Consider the following 23,361-nt stretch of genomic DNA (forward strand, 5'->3'; position numbering starts at 1 on the left):
TGTTCATCAACAGATGAATAGATAAAGAAGATGTGGTATATATATATATATATATATATATATATATATATATATATATATATACACACAAACAAAGGGAAAAAAACCCTGAGACACATAAAATTATCAAGAAAGTATGGACTCTCCCTCCTACAAGAGTTAAAAAATAGACTTTTTTCCTTTTAAAAGGAGAATATAGGTAAAATCCTATTCAGAGCAGAAGTACTGGACAGAAAACAGGGTGCTCTAAGATCAGAATAAATTAGCAGTGGTTCAGTTTTTGTTTATAACTCTCATTTTCTTCCGAGCCCATACTTCAGAAAGAGGAAGAGGCGGTGAAGAGTGGGATTCAGAAAACAGCATTTCTGTGACACCTGTGGCACCCCATTTGAGTACTGTTTGAATTATATTGTTGAATCTTGATCTTAAAATGTGCTAAGCAATTTAAAAGGTGATGGGATTGTAGATACTCACGTTGACTCCATTTCTCTTAATTTAGATCCAGCTGTGAGTTGCATGTTCTTTCGCTGCCAGTTTAAGTCCTGAATATGTTTCCTGTAAAAAAAATTATTTATACAACCCACCTACATTCTAAAATAAGACTAAAATCAGCAGAAAAATCAATAACTAATATAATACATCTTTAATCCTTTGAGAAGAACAGATATATATATATATGTGTATATATATACACATATATAGGCATAGACTAATTCCAGGAAATAACTTACTTTTTTTTTTTTAACTTTCTTCTCATTATTTTCAATTACAAATTTCGTAAAACATGCTCATGGTGAAGAATTAAATACACACACACAAGCATGCACACAAACAGATTAAAAATCCAAAGTCCCTCCTCCCATGTGCTTCTCCTTCTCCCTGATAACTTTTGTTCAGTTTTTGGTGAGTGTCTTTCCAGATTCTTTCCTGTATATGTATGTGCATGTATAGATTAGGGTGTTTTGTTTGCTTGTGTTTTTAACATAAATCAGATTATACATGTTATTCTACAACTTTTCCCCTTCTAAAGGTACCTTTTCAATGTCTGCAGACTTGCAAACTGCAAATGACCTGGTAGAGATGTTTTCAGACCTCAGGTCTATTTCTCCTCCACTCAGGTAGGGCAAACCCAACACCAGACACTGGACAGAGTGGATCATCAATTATTTACTCTCATATGACTATAGTCCAATGGTTCCTTTTCCTTCTCATCCTATTTATTAAGATTCACCTCAACTTTATTATAAAATAAGAAGAAAAACAATTTACCTTAACTTCTGGAGCTCTTTCTGTGCATGTTCAATCATATGAACTAGATTTCTAAAAAAGAAAAAGAAAATCAGATTAATGTACATTAAAATCACATAGTACCAACTAAAAGTATACTACCTAGTTGATACAAGGTCAAGTTTTTCTGCTAAAAACAGTTAACATTAATTGAGCTCTCTGTGCCAAACACCATGTTAGACACTCTATAAAACTAATTTAATTCTCATAAGAATTCTTTGAGGTAGGTATGATTATCCCTATTTCACATGTTAGGACACTATACTCAGAAAGATTAAGTAACTTGGTCAAGGTAATATGGTTAAGTGTCAGAGGTGAATTCTACTTCAGGTCTTTTAAACTCTTGAGCCCAAACCATTTACTGATATTCTGATTTTGTGTACTTATATCACTTCTTAAACTGTTATTGTCTTTTCATAGACAAGATGGGAAGTATCTGATGAGTGCACACATTTACACTCCCTTTTATCTCTTTATTTCTTTACCTACTTCCTCTTAAGGCAGTAGAGTCCATTTCAACCACACTGGCCCTACTATGCTCTTGCTCTATATCCAGTATTGTTTCCCAGCTTCTGTGACTCAAATTTCCTGCTGCCCTTCTGAGTTATTCTCTTATCTCCACTGACTGATTTCCTATAACTAACTCCAATTCTCTAGAGATTTGGTCTTCAAAAAGTGGTGCCTCTCCAGCTTTCCTTTAGCTCATCCCAATTTCCCTGACTTTGACACTCATTCCATGCTGAGGACAATAAAGCTTAGTACTCTATTCCTGACCTCCAACCATTAACAGGGAGCTTTCTTTTGAATCACCTCTTCCTGAAAGCCCAGTTTGTGCTCTTCTCCCTTCTTCCAGCCTCCCTCTTAAGTACACAGGTCTCTCCTCAAGTACTCTGAATGCTGAAACTGATCACACTGCATCATGGGAATCAGGAGACTTGGCTTCTAGTCCCAGCTCTGCCCTAAATAGCTATGTTTCCTTTGATGAGTCACCTGACATCACTAGGGCTAAATCTGTTTATTTGTAAAATTAGAGGCTGACCTTGAAGGCTTCCCTTCAGTTTCAAGTACAGAATTCTCTCCTTATTAATGAAATACTATTTTTTTAAAGCAGTTCTGCACCAAGGCCTACTTAGAGCTTAAAGCTTTCTGCCTAGCATATTTGACACCCTCAAATCCTATCACGAAGGAAGAAAATATAGTACAGCTCCTCTGGAGAAGCATCCATTAGGTTTGGAGGAGACAAAATATGTGCAGGAGAATGACAAACACTATAAAGTGCTATGTAATTAAATGTAAAACAAGTGATGTGCATAATAATTTGTATAGTTACTCAGGAGAGAGAGAGTACCAGAGGCAGAATTTTAATCAGGGAAGAAAAGGAAACAGATTAAAGTTGGGCCTTAAATAAGTTGAATTTGGGTGGAATAGTTAAAGGTATTCCAGGGGGAGATAAGGCCTGAGTAAAGGTTCGGAGGCAGAGTTTATGATAATCACCAAGGAGAGGACTAGTTTGGCTGGAGTGAAAGTCTACAACTGAGGTATAGCCTTTTTCTTTGAATATCATGTTAAATAGCCTGGAGCTTACCTTGTAGGTAAGGGAAAATTATTAAAGGTTTCTAGGCAAGATGAAAGCAATGCTCTCTTCAATTTAACACCTCCTCCCCACCCCCCATCCCCTCACCTATGTTCTCCATTCCTGGAATGTTCTCGCTCTCCTTTAAACATCCAAATCTCACCCTTTTCTGGAACCCCTGTACACTGTTGGTGGGAATGTAAATTGGTGCAGCTACTATGGAAAATAGTATGGAGGGTCCTAAAAAAAAAACTAAAAATAGAACTACCACATGATACAACAATTCCACTCCTGGGTATAAATCCGGAAAAAATGAAAACTCTAATTCGAAAAGATACACGCACCCCAATGTTCACAGCAGCACTATTTACAATAGCCAAAACGTGGAAGCAACCCAAATGTCCATCAACAGATGACTGTATTAAGATATGGTGCATATATACACATATACAATGGAATATTAGTCATAAAAAAGAAATACTGCCATATGAAGCAATGTGGATGGCCCTAGAGAATATTATGCTTAGTGACATAAACAAATTGGACAGAGACAAATATTGTACGATGTCACTTATATGCAGAATCTAAAAAATAATACAAATGAAAATTCATGCAAAACAGAAACAGACTCACAGATATAGAAAACAAACTTGTGGTTAGCAAAGGTGAGAGAGAAGGGGAGTAGGGACAAATTATGGGTATGGGATTAACAGATACAAACTACCATATATAAAATAGATAAGCAACAAGGATATACTGTATAGCACAGGGAATTATACCCGTTATCTTGTAATAACCTACAGTATAATCTGCAAAAATACGAAATCACTATGCTGTATACCTCAAACTAACACAAAAATCAACTATACTTTAATAACCCCCACCCCCCATTCCCTAATCTCCCCCTATAAAAAATCTCTTTTATAATGGTCCTAATCCTTAATGTCCCTTTCTTTGGATCTCTGTAGTTTACAGACCACAACACACAATGCAGCTCTTGCCCCCATACTGCCAAAAATGAACTACTAGTTATCTGGCCTAGAATATCTTGCCTCCTCAACTAGATAAAAGCTTCCTGAGGACAAAGACCACATTCTTCCACTTTGTGAAATACACATTTTGGGGATTGATTTGTTCTCAAATTTCTTAATCATCCCAAGCCCATTTTCCCTTTATTCTCCTTGCAACATATTCACAATAGAGACTGAATTGTTTGTTCTGCAGTTTCTTAAATTCTGGATTTTGCCCAAAGATCCTTATGTGGCCAACAGACATTTAAACATGATTCTGAAAACTTGAGAAAAGGTATTTATTATTTTGTGATTTTTGCTTTACTGTTTCAGGAATCATACTCTAACAAATAGTTTTATGCACAGTTGTGTAGTTCAATGGCCTTTTCTCCTTAAAAGAAACTCGGAATTTTAGGGCTAAAAGGAGCCATGGAGATCATCTAACCACTGAGTTTTACAAGTTGGAAACTGAACCCTAAATAGATAACAAAACTTAAAGCTAAAGCTAGTTATATGGACCAGAAACAGGAGCTAGTGGCACTTCTGTTTCTGGTGTTAATTCTCTACTTACAGTCAATTCTCATCATTTGCAGATTCTGTATATGTGAGTTTGCCTACTCACTCAAATTTATGTGTAACCCCAAAATCAATACCTGCAGTGTTTTGTGATCATTCATGGACATGCTCAGAGCAGCAAAAAATTTTAGTTGCTGGGCACGCACATTTCCAGCTGCATCGGAACAAGGAGATACTCCACCTTCTTGTTTCAGGTCTCATGCAGGGATGACCAAAGGAGAGAGTTTGATTTCCAACTCTGGCAAGTTACTTAACACTTCTGAACTTTATCTTCTCTTTTGTAAAATAAAGAAAATACAGAATCTGCCAGGTTGAGCTGTTTTAAAGGATTTAAGATTATAATCTATCTGAGATGTGTATATATACATATGTACATATTTCGCCCAGGAGAAATGGTTCAGTATTTGTTAATTCAGTATCCAAGGCCACTTTATAAAGCACAACATGCAAATGAGAGCTAACTGTATAAGCAACCCCCCACATTAAGGATTACATTCTACCAAGCTGTGACTTGTAAATCAGACCTCAGAACTCATTATTGCAATATTACACAACAAATGTGTTAGGTTTACATCCCCTTAAACTTTGAGATGGTCTCAAAGCCTTTCATATGGGTTGTAGTTCTAGGACATGACCCCAAGTGAAAGTCCAGCTATACTATTTTTATCCCACTTCTCCTACTCTACTTCCCACATTAAAAAAACAAGACTGGTGAGTGGTCTTAGCACTGCAGGGTCGGGGGCAGAGGGGGTGCAGGGCCTGTGCCCCGGTCCCCTGCCTTCATTCGCTCTGGGGTCACCACTGGCAGTGCCATAAAGGAGCCAGGCACCGTCCAGAGAGTCAAATCTCCACCCAGCATGGGGCACGTTTCTCCTCCAGCTGTAAACACGGTATTTCTTAAGTAAACATTTAATACACTCCCTCAGAAAGCCAGCCATGGGGGCACGAACCACATGTGGGTGAGAGGAAAGAATTCCATTCTCTTGTCCCAGTGCCTCTGGGATGAGAGGGTGCTAAGGCCTGCAACCTTAGTCCCGGTGCCCAGGAGGGGGTCAGATGGAGCTGGTCTCCAAGGAAGAGACTGCATCCTCCTGGCTGGAGGTAAGAGGTGGGACCTGCTGGGGAGGAGGTGGCCGAGAGTGCACCTGTCTGCAGCACAGCCCTGGCCTCAGCAGAAGCTGCTAGTGAGCGCCCTGTGATGGCTGGGGGTCACGTGCCTGGCTGCAGCTCTTAGGAAAGGATGGGGCAAAGACCGGGGCGTTCATCCTCCCACGAGGCTATCTGTGGGCGGGGGGTGAGAGTTTAAGAGGCAGATGAACACCGAGAGGGAGAAAGAAGGCTTGTACTGCCAACTGAGCCAGGCAGTGGAGCGGGGAGGGCAATGGAATAAGGCACTATGATCTGTCTTGCTGATTCCTCTCACTGAGGGGGAATGGAGCTCAGATCTGTAGGGCTGAGGCCCAGATCCTCCCTCCAAAGGCTATCCTTTTCACAGATCCCAGAAGACAAGAATAACTGGCTGCTATTTTAAGGGTTGGAAACTCCTAGAACTTGGACAGGACTAACAAACTGGTGGCGCTGAGATGATGCTCCCCAGAGCATCTGCCAGGCCCGAGACCCAGGTAAAAGGCAGGAAGAGACGACAAGGCTGACTCCAGTGGGAAGAGATGAAGAGTGGCTAAGGGAGAGGATGGCTACCTGGACCTAACTGAGGCTAGTCTGCCGACTGGTCAGAGCCAGCCTTGACTTCAGGCTGACTTCCACCCAGCTGCTGGGTGTCCGAGGTGGATAAGTGGAGAACAGGGGAGGGAGAAGAGAGACAGGCACTTGGGGCTAACAAGCTGGGCCTCAGGAGCTAGGGAAGGAGGTCCTGCCACCAAGCAAGGATGGGCTAGGAGTCCTGCAAGACAAGGGTACGTGGAGGCTGCCCACCTCACCCGAAAGGTATGGCCACCTGTGACCTACAGCTCCAAGACCTTAGTCAGAGCTAAGAGACCTGGGGAGGGCAGAAGGGAAGGATAAGCAAAAGGTAAATAACCTGTTAGGCTTGAACCCTCACTAGGACTTCAGAGTGTGGGCTGCGGCCAGGGACAGGTGAGGGTGCCAAGTCCGGGGACCGGTTTTCCCACGTGCTCATGGACAGACAGGCAGCTGCCCCTGAGGGAAGGCGGGGAGGTGGGGCAGAGAAGGGGTGCGCACTGCAGTTAGAGGATGTGCTCTCCCAGCTGCAGCTCAGAGTAGACTCTAGGTTGTCTGAGAAGTCAGAGGGAAGAGACAAGAGACAGATGATGACAAAGAATTTCAGCGAGGGAGGGGAGAGAAGGGCCTAGTCACCTCCTGCTGCCCTGCTGGATCCTGCTAACCACAGCTAGCCATCTGCCCAGGAGGAGGAAGAGGACTTGAGAAAAGGAGGAAAGAAAGTGAGCAAACATACTGCTGAGTTTGCAAGTCCGGGCTGATGCTGTGCTGGTCTCTCCTAAACTCCCAGGGCCAAAGGGCTGTGGCTCTCAGGGGAAGCCCTCCTTGGTCACATACCAACTTAAATGCCCTCCAACATCTCCCCTATCCATCCTATGCTGGTTTAGAGAAAACAAACAAAAATAACTAAACACAAAAGAATTCCTTTTCCCTTCCTTGCTTTGCTGTAATGGGGTTAGAAGCCAGGTGAGGGGCAACAGGGACAGCTCTCCTTCTCCTGGCAAGGGGAGAGGACACCCCACTTCAGAAGCCCAGGAGTAGGGAGGTTGCAAGAGTCATTGGAGAGCGGAAGAAAGGCTACAGACACTGGAGGTGGGATCACAAGGTCACAGCCAACAAGCCCACAGGCACCTAACGGCCATGGTCCACCCCGTCAGCCAGGTCCATCCTTTCCCATCAGACACATTTACAATAAGGGTAGCCCCTAATAGTAAGTCCCTGCAGTGAGGGAGATGATGGTCGACACTGTCACCATATGTGACACCATGGGGTCGGCACACAGGGCACACCCCTCACTGTGAGGAGATGACAGTGGCAGCCGGTTCAGGACACCCTGTTCTTATGGCAATGGTCACAACTAGGTCTTGGGGACTCAGGCGGTGTCTGACGACATCTGGCGGTGTCTGGACATCTGGCAGGTACATCTGGGAAGACGATGATGCAGGAGGCAGGAGGTGATGGGTGCTGAGTTCACAGGAGTAACAGATGCCCGCCGAAGACCCAGCTGTGTCCCAGGCAGAGGTATGGCACACAGTTTTTTCTGGGAATCATCCTCTGGGAGGAAGATCACTAACAGAAAGGTAGGCTTGTACAGCTGGGGTGGGCTGGCTGTTCAAACGCCAGGCAGTATGAGATGATCACCCTCTATGCCTCCCCAGCTCAGAACTCCTGGTTTTAAAGGGCAGTAGAAGGAATGGATTCCCTCTTAAGTCCTGGTGTGGCCCTGGACTTCCAACTGCTTAAAGAGGACAAACCCAAAATACAGATCTTCTTTCTCGAGTTCTCCTGGCCAAGCCCTGGTCCTCCCCTTTCAGGTGGTTCTTGGCCTCTATCGTCTCCAAGGCCCAAGGGCCAGCCAGGAGCAGGCCACCAGGAAGTCCAGCAGTTCCTGCACCTGGTGGGGAGGCAGCACAGAAGCCTCCTTCTGGCTTCATGCCCCCCATTCCAGAAGAAATCCCCAAATTCTCCATGGAGGGGCAGGCCTTCTCTGGGGAAGTGAGGTGTTATAAGCAGAACTAAGAGATGGGTAAAAGAAAGAAGACAGGAAAAATAAAGGACAAAAACAAAATAGCTCCCTAACCCCTTATAAAAATGAAATTTATACATATGCTTTGTCCATATTGAGTTTCTTTAAAGAAATTGGTGCCTGTCCACAGCATAGCTTCCTGTTCTTCTGAAGCCTTAATCGTTTTAATTTTTTTTAAAAAGGGGTGGAAAGGAAGACAAAAAATAAAAAAATTAAGCAAAACTAAAAGGAGGAGGAAAACCCAAACAAAAGCTTCACACTGCTGGAGATCCAGCTGTTGGGAGATCACCAACCAGCCAAGCCACTACCTGTACCCTCTGCCGTCCTCTGTGCGAGACATGATGAGACTGTGGGTCCCGAGGATCAACCTAGTTTAAAAACACCCAAGATGCTTTGCCCTGAATTTGAAGCAGAACATGTGACCCACTACTGGGCATATACCCTGAGAAAACGGTAATTCAAAAAGAGTCATGTACCAAAATGTTCACTGCAGCTCTATTTACAACAGCCAGGACATGGAAACAACCTAAGTGTCCATCATCAGATGAATAGATAAAGAAGATGTGGCACATATATACAATGGAATATTACTCAGCTACAAAAAGAAACGAAACTGAGTTATTTGTAGTGAGGTGGATGGACGCAGGGTCTGTCATACAGAGTGAAGTAAGTCAGAAAGAGAAAAACAAATACCGTATGCTAACACATATATATGGAATCTAAGGAAAAAAAAAAAAGGTCACGAAGGATCTAGGGGTAAGACGGGAATAAAGATACAGACCTACTAGAGAATGGACTTGAGAATATGGGGAGGGGGAAGGGTAAGCTGTGACAAAGTGAGAGAGTGGCATGGACATATATACACTACCAAACGTAAAATACATAGCTAGTGGGAAGCAGCTGCATAGCACAGGGAGATCAGCTTGGTGCTTTGTGACTGCCTGGAGGGGTGGGATAGGGAGGGTGGGAAGGAGGGAGACGCAAGAGGGAAGAGCTATGGGAACATATGTGTATGTATAACTGATTCACTTTGTTATAAAGCAGAAATTAACACACCACTGTAAAGCAATTATACTCTAATAAAGATGTTAAAAAAAAAAAAAACAAGACTAAAGGTGGCATGGGTTTAAAAAAAACAAAAACAAAACCAAAAAAGGCTTCTTACTCATTATACACTTTCCAGGCATTGCATCCATGCTGTGACATTAGTTCCAGATTCTCAATTCGAACCGCTTGATGCTCTAACTGGGCCATAGAATTGTTTACGCATTCTTGCCACGCAGTAATGTCATTTTTCTGACCCGAGGAAGGGGCTGGAAGTTCATATCTGAAATTAAACAACAATGAAATAAAACCACATATACCTCCAAACCTTTCTTTCTCCTCCCAACAGAATGCCTCATGGGTCTATGCACACTGTAAAAACTAGAGAAGACTGAAGATAAGATGCAGACCTTGCAATAATAAGAAATCTATTTATCCTAAGAAACAATCAATTTACAAATAAGATTTAGCATCATTATACACAGTAACAAAAAACCGTTCACTTCAATGAACAATTCAATAAGCTACACTGTGCATTCATATAACGTACTGTTATATTAGCTATTAAATGTTATTAAAGAATAGCTAAAACATTAAGATATTTGTAATACATTAAGGGAAAAAAGGATAGAAAAAAATATGCACCTACATCCATCCACCCTCCCACCCACGTACCTACACCCCTCTAGAGAAAAAATGGCAAAGGGGTATAATAATTTTTACATTTTGAATTCAGCCTTTTCTCTGTCTTCATAATACCCAGTCCTTCAACACTGCCAACATAGCCAGCAACATACACTCTTCTTAAATCTCAGCTCATTACTGAGTTACTACAAACTAACTTCTAATTTCCATTCTGTTATTTTTACTAGGTATTGTAGAAACTCCAGATCATTCCTATGAAAAATTGAGGGATATGCAACTGGGATTAAGAAGTGATAAACCACTTTGTTTAAAAACAAAAAAACCCCAAAAAACAAGCTTTACACATGCATCATGAATGCAGCATTTTGGGAACTTCTAATCATAACTCACAGTAAGAAATATTTTACACTGTGATCCAGTACACAAATACACACAGCTGAACCTAAGTTTCACAAAACAAAACTTACCTTTACATGCAATGCATTCTGATATTTTCTATCCTACTTCCTTAAAACAGTGCTGTGGTGTCTTATTAAACTTACTTCACAATCTACTGCTTAAAGGATCATGACCTACTTATGGGTTCAAAATATACCATTATGAAGGAGTTACTATCATGAAAATCTTTAGAGCAGAAGCACCTGGAAACAGGAGAACTGAGGAGTCCCAGCAGTTTTCCTGCCTTTATCATTCAAGCCAGATAGGAAATGGAGCACAAGAAAAGAAAAAATCTGGTCCTTCGGTTCTATAGACTCAGATCCCTCTTTTAATCTGTACATATGCTGAGAGGATAACCCTATTGTTCATGTGGCCCTCTCTGCTTTGCCAGATTACTTACTGGTTCTCATAATTTCATAGTTTTCTTAGAGCTGAAGGGGACCTCAGATGTTAAGCAACCCAATTCTCCAATTTAGTGAAAGTAACAGAAGGGTGTTTTGGTTTTTTTCCTGAAACAGTTTTGTAGTAAAGTAGTATGGGAAGGGAGACAGTAGAACCAAAGTCAAACTATGCAGGTACTCTGAGTTTACTAACGTTGCCTGTGTAAGAGCGAAGCACTACATGTGTAATCAGGAACCTTTCCTTGGGAATTCTTAAACATGAACTTAGTTACAATTTACCATTCCCCTGTTATTGGATTTTAAAATAGTTTGCATTTTTAAATAATGGTGCAAAGAATATTTTTGAACATTAACACAAGATTATATGAACCACTATTGTAACTATTACATGAAAAAACATAAGTGCATAAAAACAGACAAGAATTTTTTCTCTTCCACATTTATTTTAACATGGCTACAGCAGTTTTACTAATAAATTAAAATTAAACAATGATTTGAGGCCAGCTGAACCCAGAAATAGGACTTACCGTTTCATACTGAGCAATTCAATTGGTTGTCGAGCAGCCAATCTTTCAAATTCATTTCTCATTATGTCGGTCTGATGTGTAAATTGAAGAAAGAATTATTTCCAAAATCATATCAACTAACTGTATTACTATCCATTATTAACGGATCATTTCCCTTCCCCCCAGGTCTTCTCTGCAGTCAGTGCTCTCTAGAATCTGGAGAAGTGCACAGGCACACACACACTTCCTATGTAAAGGGGCCCTCAGAGAAAAGGATTAATCCTAAATCAGTGGTTCTCAGTCCAGCACACATTTAGAATCAAATGGGAGTTTCGAAAACAATTCCAATACAATTCACATTATCACTCCTCTCCCCCACTACAGGACGTGATTATAACTTTTGCTTTTAACTCACCAGTTGATTGTAAAGTCAAGCCAGTGTTGAGAACTATGGATCTAAGTATTCACTGTGGGCATGGGAAGAGAGAAGAGGACTTGGGACATAAAATAATTTGCTTTAGCACTATGAGCCTAAACCTATACTTTCTGTTTGATCCTGGCTGCTCTTTTCACTTTACTCTTTGCAAAAGAGTAACAGGGGAAGGGACAAAAGGACCTGGTTCTGTTGTTTGCTCTAACAATTTTATTATTTTTTAAAAAATGTGGTATAGCTCTACCTCTTTAAGTCCAGTGTTTTGGTCAACATCCTATTCCATTTAGACTAAAGAGTAGACAAAAAAGACCTTCCAGAGGTCACATTCCTTGCTTAAAAATTGTGCATTAAGCATGTCTTCCATGGAGAAAGACTTTTTTTGGACTATTGCTGAGTTTCACACAACTCTAAGAAAATGTGGTTACTTAGTTTCCTGCAGAAACTAAGGCATTCTAGTTAGAAGGCTATGCACAGTGACAGAGTAAAAACTAACAATTAGCTAAGACAGAAACTACAAAAATATAGTACATGCCAATCTTCAGCCACGTAACATCACATGGCTAGTAAGTGACAGATCTGGAATTTTAACTCAACTCTCTTCAAAGAATGAGCCAATGCTCACAGGGCTAAGTCACAAGAAGAACTCCAGGCATTAATTGCACACATTAAGCATTCATTAAACTGCCTTAGGCACTCTTCATACATTCAGTGATAAATATCTGCGTTCCTATTGTGTGCCAAACACTGTTTTAGGTGATGAAAATACAGTGATGAAGAAGACAAAAAAGATCCCTGCTCATAGAGCATTCTCATTCTCAGCTTAGACAGGCCTTCCTCAGCCATCCTATCTAAAGCAGTCACCCAGTCACTCTATATCACATCATTACTTTAATTCTCTGTATAGCTTTATCAATAATCTGATATTTTCTGATTTATCTGTCTCCACACTCTAGAATTTAAACTCCTGTTCCCCAATAACTCGAACAGAATCGATTTTCAGAAATAGTTGTTAAATGAATTAATGAAAGAGCAGTTCAAAGGCAGTTTGAGGAGTGCTTAAGGTCTTGGGCAAATTAGTTAGCCTAAGCTGCAGTTTTCCCATCTAAAAGACTGGGATAATAAACATACAGTTACATAGTTCACAGAGCTGTTTTTAGGACTGAGACAGTGAACCCAGTACACTATTAGCTTCTACTATTAGAAAGCGTTAACTAATCACTATACTAATTATAAAGACAGGAAACACAGGTTGTATCTAAAAGAGGTAAAAAGAAAACTGGCTCAAGTATTTAAAAGTTTGTGACTGAATGCAGTTATCTAAAACTTTCAGAAATCAAGCTAATAAGTACCCATTACTGTACTTAGTTCTTAATGTGATAACATCTATATTTGGGCAACATCATTTACAAAAAGCATGGGAAAACAGCGTGCCACAGGAACATCTCTCTCCTACTTAAAACTTAACCAATATTTTTTTTCATGTTACTTCAATAGGAAATCCTGCGTTTTAATAACAGAATTCTTTCATAAATAAATGGTTAACTGTAATGGGGGGAAAAACGGAACATGTATGTACTAAAATGCCTAACTGAATCCATTAACTTAGAAATGATATTTTACATTTCATTCAGCTAATTAGACCCTAAATAGTATTTTGGGTGCACTTCTAGGCTAAATATCTAAATGGTTTGATATGGTTCACTTAGATATGATTTATCTCTACAGTCATTCACGTCCACCCAGTAAATATTTTAAGACTTTTGATACAAAGGCCGCCCTCCAGTGGTTCTCAGAGGCTTAGGTAATTAGGCTTTTGTAAATATATTAAAAAACCCTAGATCACTTGTTTTACAGTAGTCCTTAATTAGAGAGAAGAGGATCCCTTTGAGAATTTACGCAATAAACCTATCTCGGAAAAATGTACATTAAATTTTGCATTGTTAGGTCAGTTCGCGGAGCCCCAGAAAGTCCTTCCGTGGTTCTCAGAATAAGAACCCCGGGGAAGGCTTATCTGTGTAGCTGTTTTCAACTGACTGACAATACCTATACAACAGGGTAAGTAGTAGCTAAGCAAGTAACAGTTAAAGCTGGAATTCAAAATTCACTTCTACGTGGCGAAGCCTCTCGATCCAAAATAAGGATTCACAGGATCCTGGTTCATACGCTAGGCTCAAAACATCACACTTACTTCAAAAGCGGAATAATCCGGGGCTGTCAGGTAGCTCAGGTAGTTCTTGGTAGGTCGGTATCTGCGTGTTTCCTCCTCCACCAATGCCGCAGCCTAAGAACGAGAACAGAGGCCAGGGTAGAGGCAGCAAATTGTTAAGCGATTCTTCCAGCACTAAGGGCCAGTGAGCGCTGAGTCAGTTACACAGACACCCCGAACTTACCGCTTCCCGCACACCAGGCGCTTCATAACCTTGGTCAAAATACGGCAGCGCATCCACCACAACCTCTCCGGCCACCAAACCCGTCCCCGCCATTGTTAGGTTCGCCGAAGTTTTCCGACTCTGCGCTGGCTCAGGTTCACTTAAATACTTCTGCGCCCTACGCTAACGTAATGACGTCGCCTGCGCATCAGCTTTGGCGCCTGCTAAGTTAATTCTTGAGGGCGCGCTCGCTAGAAATTGCCCGGCCATTTTGTTTTTCATGACCAATTTTCAACAATGCAGTGAAGAAATATTTTTCCTCACTTGTTTCCGACTCTGCGCTGGCTCAGGTTCACTTAAATACTTCTGCGCCCTACGCTAACGTAATGACGTCGCCTGCGCATCAGCTTTGGCGCCTGCTAAGTTAATTCTTGAGGGCGCGCTCGCTAGAAATTGCCCGGCCATTTTGTTTTGGTCGGAATTGACGTCACGTCGTGGTTTCCCCTAGTCAGCGGTACATCTCAACTTCCTGTCCCCGCGTGCTCTACCGTTTTGCCTCCGACTGGCAGCAAAGCGGAGAGGAGTTGGGACTTTTTGTTTCCTCCAGGACGCTGATATTTGGTTGGGGAATCCTTTAAAACTTTTGGAGGGAACTGGCTGCAGGATTTGGCGGGGAGAAAGATACTGGTTTCCCACCTCGGCTTTACTCTCCTAACCTTCCACCTTCTTCCGTTAAACTTCTCTCCCTTTGCACTTCTTTGCTGTATCCCCATCATTCTTCGTTCTCGGCGCCCCGAGGGTCTTTGCACTAAGTGCAGTTCTTTCACAGATTCTGGAAGTGGGCGCTAGTCTCCAATTAAAATTGCGAAGCTTTAGACTGCGTAACAAAACGAACCTGATCTCGCCCCCAGGGCGAGATAACTGCCCGCTAATCCCATCTTTTAAGAAGACTGTGATTTCGCATTCAGGGTGTGTATAAAATCCAATCATTTTGCCTTTAGAACTTCTGGTAATAGACTAGTTTCTCATTGCCTCCGACCACTCCTGCTACTGCTGGTGCCCAGTCTCTGGTCCCTGGCTTCCAGTTCCCTTTGACTAAGCAGGGAAAGACCAAATAAGGTAGTCGGACTATATACCGTGCCCGGTGTGCAAATCTAGACCCCGACTTTGCCAAGAGCCTGGAAATATTGGCCACTGTAATTAAGCTTGGTTAGTCTTGGATCGATTATCTTTTACCTACCATTAGATAAATGTGTTAGCTATAGATTTAAGTGAAGTAAAATATCTTTACAGCTTAAACAATTTTAGTTCAAATTCTCCAGGAGATCCATTGAATTTTTTGTGTTTGTTTATTCATTAAAAGATCTGTAAACGTTTTATACAAAATTTCAGCGATTATTTTACAAATGTGTCCAGAATTTGTAATACTTTACAAACAAAAATTAAAACAGACTGAAGAAAAGGAAGCAGCTTCAGATAGCAGGGATAAGACTCCCATTCCTGAAGAAAAGGTCTCCTCACAGAGGGATGTCTGGGATCCACCACAGCAATACCTTATACCCCCATTTTATAAACACTCAATTCCCAGTTACTAATTGTTCCCTCAGGGTGGGAGTGTCAGAGGAGACCAAATGGGGAAATGTCTGGTAAAAGCCCCACTGAGGTAAGCTGCTTAATAAACTTTTTTTTTTTCTTTAAACATAGGCTTAGTTCTATTTTCTGGGCCCACATCTATAGGAATTGAATTATATAGCACCCATCTTAAATGGTGTCTGCTTCAGATCCATTCATGCACACCTGAATGGGTTGTAATGACAATACTGCACAAGTTAATAAGTTGTATCATAACACAACTTATAATGCTTTAAGTTTGAATAAATATTTTTTATGCCAGTTAAAGCCATCAGCAGGAGTTGAAGAAAACAAACTGACACTTGCTGTAACATTTATCAATTAGCGTTACACCAATGCTGACAAATTCCTCTTTCATACCACTACTACTACTTTAGATATTAAGGGTTGGAGTGATTATGTGGTGTGTGCCCAGGAAATGTCCATATTCTGAGTCCAATTTAACTAGAGCAAAAAGTCCAACATTTCTAGAGGAACCAAAAAAAGTCTCATCTAGACACCTATAGTTTGAAGTTCCTTATTCTCAGAGCTGCAAGTTGACTCTGGTACACTTCAGCTTAAAAAACAAAAACAAAAAGCTTTTTCAATAACTATAGTCACACAGAGTTCAAATTTCCATCTGTAGGAATAACCAACTTTCTATGTGTTCATAACCTAATAGTCCTGGCTTCAGTTTAAAGTTATTTAAACTCTGAATTCCATTTTCCTCATTAGTAAAATGCAGATGCAAATATCTCATAAAGTTGATTTAAAGACTAAACAAGATGACATACATACATGTACCATTCATGGCACATGGTGGACACTAAAAAAGAAGGTAGTTCTCATGCCCTTAAAGGACATTTTCCTGTTAGGTATATATTTTTTTCTTTTCTTGTTTTTGGCCATGCCATGCGGCATGTGGAATCTGCATGGGGGATCTTAGTTCTCGGATCAGGGATCAAACCCGTGCCCCCTGCAGTGGAAGCATGCAGTCTTAACCACTGGACTGCCAGGGAAGTCCCCCATTAGCTATAATTCCCCAAAGTTTAATGTTGACATGCGTGGGACAAGCTACCCAAGTGCCACACAATGGGGAGGAGGAGCTATAAAATGTCTATTTTTATAAGATACTCAATAACAGTGATAATACATAGGGCTTCCGCGTAAGTGAGATTCCCCTAGACAGAGCATTAGACCAAAAAAAAAAAAAAAAAAAAGATGAGTATAGTCCTTAGCTCAGCTCAAACAGCCCATAGGTTTAAAGCTGCCACGGTATTTCAGTGATGAGAATTATGTGTGAAGGGCTAGTCCTCTACTTCTATCATGCCTCGGTAGTACCTTAAATGCAGCACTTTTCTCATTGTGCTCATCTTTGAGCTGTTTTTAAAATGCAACACCACCTCTTTCTTGTAAAAGACAAGTGCCTTCATAGACTAAGCTCAAAACACAAAGAATGAGCTCAGGAATCAAAAAGAAAGGCCACTTAAAAAAAATCTGGAGGCAGAGTAAAGGGAGCATTGGTTCCAGACTACTCCCAACAATTCTCCAGTGATTACTACAGCAGCAACAGGAGAATCCTCCTCCGAGAACCTGGCCCACTCTGTAAACTTTCAACTTTCAAGACTTTGTAGAATACTTCAGGGCATCTTGACTCTTCGAAAAATAGTTTCTTTGTCACTTTCTCTTCTATTTAGGATGGAGGCTGTCAATCAAAGATTTCATTTCTTCTGAAGAAATTTCATTTTACTTCCTAAAGGAAAAAAAGTAGAGTGAACTCTCATTAGTTCATTTTTATTTATTATACATTATTTGAGGCAAGGGATTAAACCTAGTCATTCAGAACAGCCCAGAAGTAAGCTGCCATCTCAAGCTATCAGTTGATGTGTTTAACCACCAAAAAAAACCCAACCCAAACCAAACCAAACACACACACACACAAAATCCCCACATTTCTAATTGTAGAGGTAGAAGAGAACTGAGACATCATCTAATCCCATGGTTTTCAAACCTGACTGTAGGTTAAAATCAGCTGTCCTGTTCCCCAGAGATTTCGTGGAGCCTGGTGTGGGGTGCAGGGTGGATTTTCTTTTTGTTTTTTTTTCTTTTTCTTGCCACACCACACAGCTTGCAGGACCTTAGTTCCCTGACCAGGGATCGAACCCATGCCCCTGCATTGGAAGCGTGAGGTCCTAACCACTGGACGGCCAGGAAATTCCCTGGATTTTCACTTAAATTCCCCAGAGATTATAATATTGTAATCAGAGCTGAGAACCACTGATCTAGTCTAACACCATGGTATAAAGATGAAATAATAGCCCTAGGCATAATTTGTCCATGGTCTCTCAGCTAGTTAGGGGCTAATTTTAATTAGGGGGGCATATATTTCAAAGATCAATATAATACCATAGAATACAGGTTCTTCATTGTTTGGGGCTACCACACCACTGTTCTCCTACATCATACTGGATAATTAAAAGTTAACTATAATTGAAAAATCATAAACAACTGTGTTTCCTTATGAAGAGTAAAATTAGAGACTTGCATGAAATCCTCTTTTGCCTCAGATGCCCTCTGAACCAGGTATTTTTAACCTGGAGCATATGGATGGGCTTCAAGGGGGTCCATTAACACCCTAAAATTACATGCATAATTTGTTTGTATGCTCCAAGTATATTTTTCTGGGAAAAGGTGCAGATTTTAATAAGATTCTTCCAGGGATGTGGCCTACAAAAGATGAATAATCATGATATGCAAAATTCTTATATCATGAGGGAGCTTCATCTGAGAAAAACAGCCCCATGGACGACTCTGATGGAGAATCCTAACCTCTGAGAAAAGAGTTTTGTCTTTCTCCAAAACACTCTGGAAATAGGGTCATGGTTTCTGGTCACCCTCCTTGAGGTTATATTGATGTGATGATAAAGCTTTTGTGATGAGGCATGCTTACTGCAAAAGTTGTTTTTTTTTTTTTTAACTATGTTTATCTAACAGGAAAACATAGCAACTTACCAAGACTCCGCAAAATTCTATTCACTCCACTGGGCTCAGACTCAGGAATTGTTTCCAAATACTGGAGGGCCCGGACCTCAAACAAACCTACAAGAAAAACTCATGTTGATGAAACTGCCATACATTCAAGACTGAAAACCAATTGAATAAAACTCTGTACTCACTACCAATGTACTTCCGTAGCTAAAACAATATCACAAAATAAATGTTTCCCATAATAAACAACTCATAGTGAGCCCTTGTAGCTTTATGCTATTTTTTGTTTATATTATTTTCAAATCTTTTAAGTACTCACTAAATACAGAGGGAGAACTTTATGATGAAACTGACCTTTCACCCCACTTTTCCGAAGCTCTCGGTCCTGGATGAATCCTGCAAACATCTGAGTTTCCATGAAGAGATCCAGGAAGTGGCGTACACTTCGGGAAGTGTGGGATTTACGGAATGGCTCCCTTTGGAATACACGCTCCCCATGCTCAGTGACAGTCATGCTCAAAGAATAATGTCCCACCAGTTCAACAAAAAACCTGACAAATGCTTCGGACACCAGAGAGTTGAGTGTCACATCTTCTGCAAAATGAACGAAAAAAGAAAGAAGGGGGGAAAAATCCCCTAAGTTTTGTGTTTATAGGGACACTGGCTCCAGTTATAAAAGTGACACCTAGGGGATCATAGATTAAAGGACAGAGAATAAATGTAGGAATCCTCATTCTTAGCTTTCTTGTACTCTTCATGACCTGAAAAAAAGCAAATGGCTTATATCCTTACCTTCATGTTCTTCCCACGCATACTGTGGTCTGCACATCTGTGATTTCACTGTAATAGCTCTTTCAAAGGCCACCAGTGAGAACCAGCCAAATTTAATCTCCTTTTCTATTTTTATCCTCCTTTAAAAGGAGGTCAGCATTTGTGCTGACCTCCTCCTCATTCCTCTTGTCTCCCACAACTTTATGCTCTCCTGATTTCCTGATTCCTCTCCTGCCTTTAGGACCAAACATTTGTTTTGCTCTTGCCTCTTCTTCTTCTTCCTAGGCATGGTCTTTGGACCCCTTCTCTTCAACATTCCTTTCCTTAAAGAGCTAACTGGTGTATCCAGAGAGAGCTGGCTTTCTTTGTCAATAATTCTCAACCTCAGATCTCCAGTCCTGATATTTCACCAAAATTCACTTTCTACATTTTCAGGCTACCTATAGCTGATCATCATTTGGCTGTCCCATTAGCACTTACATTCCATTTGTCTAAAAGTCACCGTCTAGGGAATTCCCTGGAGGCCCAGTGGTTAGTACTCTGTGCTCTCACTGCTGAAGGGATGGGTTTGATCCCTGGTCAGGGAACTAAGATGTTGCAAGCTGCCCAGTACAGCCAAAAAAAAAAAAAAAAACAGTCACCATCTCAGGTCCTTTTGGGAAATTGGGAGACTACAAATCAAATAAACAATACATGCCAAAAACCAAATTCATTATATTTCTCCACCAAATCAGTTTCTCTCTCAACTTTCTCATTTCATATTGCATCATGATTACTCCATAATAAATAATAATGTATTGAGTGCTTTTACAAATTTTAAAATAATCCAGTGAGGTAAGTCTATTATTTCCCTTTTACAGCTGAGGAAACTGAGGCTCAAATCAAAGACATTCTCCAGGGTCACCTCATCCAGTACCATGGAGAAGCTGCAGGACTCCCAAGTCAAGTGATTCTTAACCACTATAATATAGCACAATGTGTTGCCTTCCAGGCTCAAACCTCAGGTTCAACTTAGACTCCTCCTTTTCCTCCCATATCAAAATAGTATTCTTTTCCTCACAATGTCTCTTGCTCTTTCCCATGGGCTGACTGGGAATCTGGGACCCAGGTTTAATCAGACTTCTACCATGAAGCAGCTGTGTAATAGTGGGCAACTTGCTTTACCTCTCATGGCCTCTCTTTCCATATCTGTATAATGAGGTGGCTGATTAGGCAATTTCTGAGCTCTCTTCCGACATTACATTTTTATTCTTTTTTTTTTAAATTTCATTTTTATTATTTGGCTGCATCAGGTCTTAGCTGCAGCGCATGGGCTTTTCTCTAGTTCTGGCATGTGGGCTTAGTTGCCCCATAGCATGTGGGATTTTAGTTCCCCAATCAGGGATCGAACCCATGTCCCCTGCATTGGAAAGCAGAATCTTAACCACTGGACCACCAGGGAAGTCCCTACATTTTTATTCTAATCTAGATGTTTGTTATACTTTGTTCAACAGACTTCCTTCTCATCTCTTTCTTTCTGCAGCTGAGAATCCATCACTGCTTTATCATTAATGCTTTTGCCCCACTCTCCCATCGCCTCCAGTTACTGTCCCATCTCTCCTCCAGTTCGCAGCAAAAAATTTCTTGGAAGAGTTGTTTATACCTGTTGTACCTCCTTTCTTACACCTAATTCCCTTTCTTTAAAAAATTATGTTTTTCTATAACTTATCTTCTTCCATTCTTTGTTTCTGTTTTAATGAATAACTTTATAGATTCTTGTAACATGTATGAATATTTCATAAGATCAGGAGTGAGATGACCACACAAGTGCCCACCACAAAGCTTAGAATAGAACATCACGTGTATCTCTGAAGTTCCCTGTGTTATGCTCTCTCAGTGGTGTTCTTCCCCTACTTTGCAATAGATGGTGACCATTTTCTGTAATTTTGTGTGTATCATTTGCTTTACATTACAGTTTTACTATACACATCCAACACCAACAACATATTGTTAGGTTTTGTATATCTTTGAACATTATATAAAACATTATATTCTTCTGCAACTTACAGTTTAATTCAACATGTTTTTTAAAAAGTATTTATTTATTTATTTATTTGGCTGTGTTGGTTGTCGCACGCCGGATCTTCGAAATGTGTGTTTTTAAGCTTCTTTTTTTTAAATGCTATATTCTCCCGTCAGTGGACATTTAGGTTGTTTCAGCTTTTGCTATCACATACAATAACACTATAAAAATTACTGTTTCCTAGTTATCATGTGCAAGAGTTTCTCTGTGTATATCTCTAAAATGGAATTGTTGGGTTGCAAGATATGTACACCTTTAATGTTATTAGATGATGCCAAATTGTTTTTCCAAAGGGGTTGAAGTAATTTACACATTCTCATCAACACCTGATACTGTCAGACTTTTAAATTTTTGCCAATATGGTGGGTATAAAATGGTATCACACTGTGGTTTTAATTTACATTTCCCTGATTTTGATGGGGTTGTGTACCTTTTCATATATTTATTGGCCTTTCATGTTTCCTCCTCTATGAAATGACTGTTCATATCTTTCCCCCATTTTCTTCTTGGGTTGTTCATCTTTTTACTTTTAAATTGTAGGAATTTCAAAAAATAAATTCTAGATACTATTCCTTTGTTATAGTTATATTTGTTGAAAATGCCTTCATCTAGTTTATAGCTTGTTTTTTATTTCTTTTAAGGTTAGGGAGATTGGGGTTGACATATATACACTATTGATACCATGTATAAAACAGATAACTGATGAGAACCTACTGTACAGCACAGCAAACTACTCAGTGCTCTGTGGTGACATAAATGAGAAGGAAATTCAAAAAAGAGGGGCTGTATGTATACATATACCTGATTCACTTTGCTGTACTGTACAAACTAACACAATATTGTAAAGCAACTATACTCCAACAAAAATTAAAACAAAAATAAAAACAAAAAAAACATAACTGCTTACTCTTTCCTTCATGGAATACTTTCTTCACTCAGTTTCTACAATATCACATACTCCTGGTTTTTCACCTACTTCACTAGCTGCTCCTTTTAGTCTCCTTTGCTGGATCCTTCTCCTCTTCCCAACTACCAAAAGTTGGAAATCTAAGCACATCATTCCCAACCAGGGCTCAATCCTTAAATCTTTTAAATTTTCTCTCTATACTTACTCTATTGGGCTATTTCATCTGTTCCCACAGCTTTAAAATAGCAACTTTTAAATGTATGTCTCTAGTCCAAATCTTTCCTCTGAATCTCAAATTCACGTATATAAATGCCTACTTGATATCTCCAGCTGAAAGTCTGCCAGGTGTTGGATGTCTAATAGGTATCTCAAACTTAATATTAAAAACTGAACTCTTAGTTACTCCTCCAAACCTGCCCCTTCTCTAATGTTCCCCATTGGTAAACAGCCTTAGTGTTCTCATCTGTAGAATGGGGATTAAATCATAACACCTGCTTCATAAAGATATTACAAGGATGAAATAAGATGTACGCTAAGTGCTTAAAACAATGCCTGGCACAGAGTAAGCCACCCATAAAATATTATTCACCCTTTTATTCAACAAATACTTATTGAATACCTATTTACTGAATGCTGTTTAAAGTACTGGAAATAGAAAACAAATAGACGGTCACTGCTCTCATGGAACTTACATCTTAGCACATCAGATGGCGATGAAAGCCATGGAGAAAAATAAGGTCAGGGAGGAGGATAGGACGTGCTAAGGGAACAGGAACAATTTTAAACAGGACAGTCAGAAAAGGCCTCACTAAGAAAGTGACATTTGAGCATGGGCCTGCAAGAACGAAGAGCAGGAGCCATGTGGATATCTAGGGGAATAGCATTCCATACATGGAACTGAGCAAGTGCAAAAGTCCTGAAATAGAAGGGGGCTTGGCACATCTGCGGGTGAGCAAGAAAGCTGACTATAAGCTTATGAAGGCACAGGCAATCTCATACTACTATTGCATATGCTT

The 23,361-nt window shown here is 40.3% G+C and overlaps 2 protein-coding genes across 3 annotated transcripts in view; both read right to left on the reverse strand.

The window, feature by feature from the left end:
* Nucleotides 1-14,208, reverse strand: part of BCAS2 (BCAS2 pre-mRNA processing factor) — a 15,254-nt gene extending 1,046 nt beyond the window's left edge. Inside the window, exons 1-6 of the mRNA XM_007462481.1 lie at nt 14,028-14,208; nt 13,826-13,918; nt 11,226-11,296; nt 9,336-9,497; nt 1,270-1,320; nt 475-555 (exon numbers count right to left, since the gene is read on the reverse strand). Coding sequence (XP_007462543.1) covers nt 475-555; nt 1,270-1,320; nt 9,336-9,497; nt 11,226-11,296; nt 13,826-13,918; nt 14,028-14,120 — 551 coding nt within the window. The 5' untranslated portion in view covers nt 14,121-14,208. The remainder of the gene's footprint in view (nt 1-474; nt 556-1,269; nt 1,321-9,335; nt 9,498-11,225; nt 11,297-13,825; nt 13,919-14,027) is intronic.
* A 2,271-nt stretch (nt 14,209-16,479) lies between these two features.
* Nucleotides 16,480-23,361, reverse strand: part of DENND2C (DENN domain containing 2C) — a 37,381-nt gene continuing 30,499 nt past the window's right edge. Inside the window, exons 15-17 of one of the 2 annotated variants that reach the window (XM_007462483.1) lie at nt 18,960-19,196; nt 18,630-18,716; nt 16,480-17,370 (exon numbers count right to left, since the gene is read on the reverse strand). In XM_007462483.1, coding sequence (XP_007462545.1) covers nt 17,339-17,370; nt 18,630-18,716; nt 18,960-19,196 — 356 coding nt within the window. In that variant the 3' untranslated portion in view covers nt 16,480-17,338. The remainder of the gene's footprint in view (nt 17,371-18,629; nt 18,717-18,959; nt 19,197-23,361) is intronic. The other variant, XM_007462482.1, reaches the window with a different exon arrangement.

Source organism: Lipotes vexillifer, unplaced genomic scaffold, assembly GCF_000442215.2.
Source record: "Lipotes vexillifer unplaced genomic scaffold, Lipotes_vexillifer_v1.1 scaffold1029, whole genome shotgun sequence".
Classification (NCBI taxonomy): Eukaryota; Metazoa; Chordata; class Mammalia; order Artiodactyla; family Lipotidae; genus Lipotes; species Lipotes vexillifer.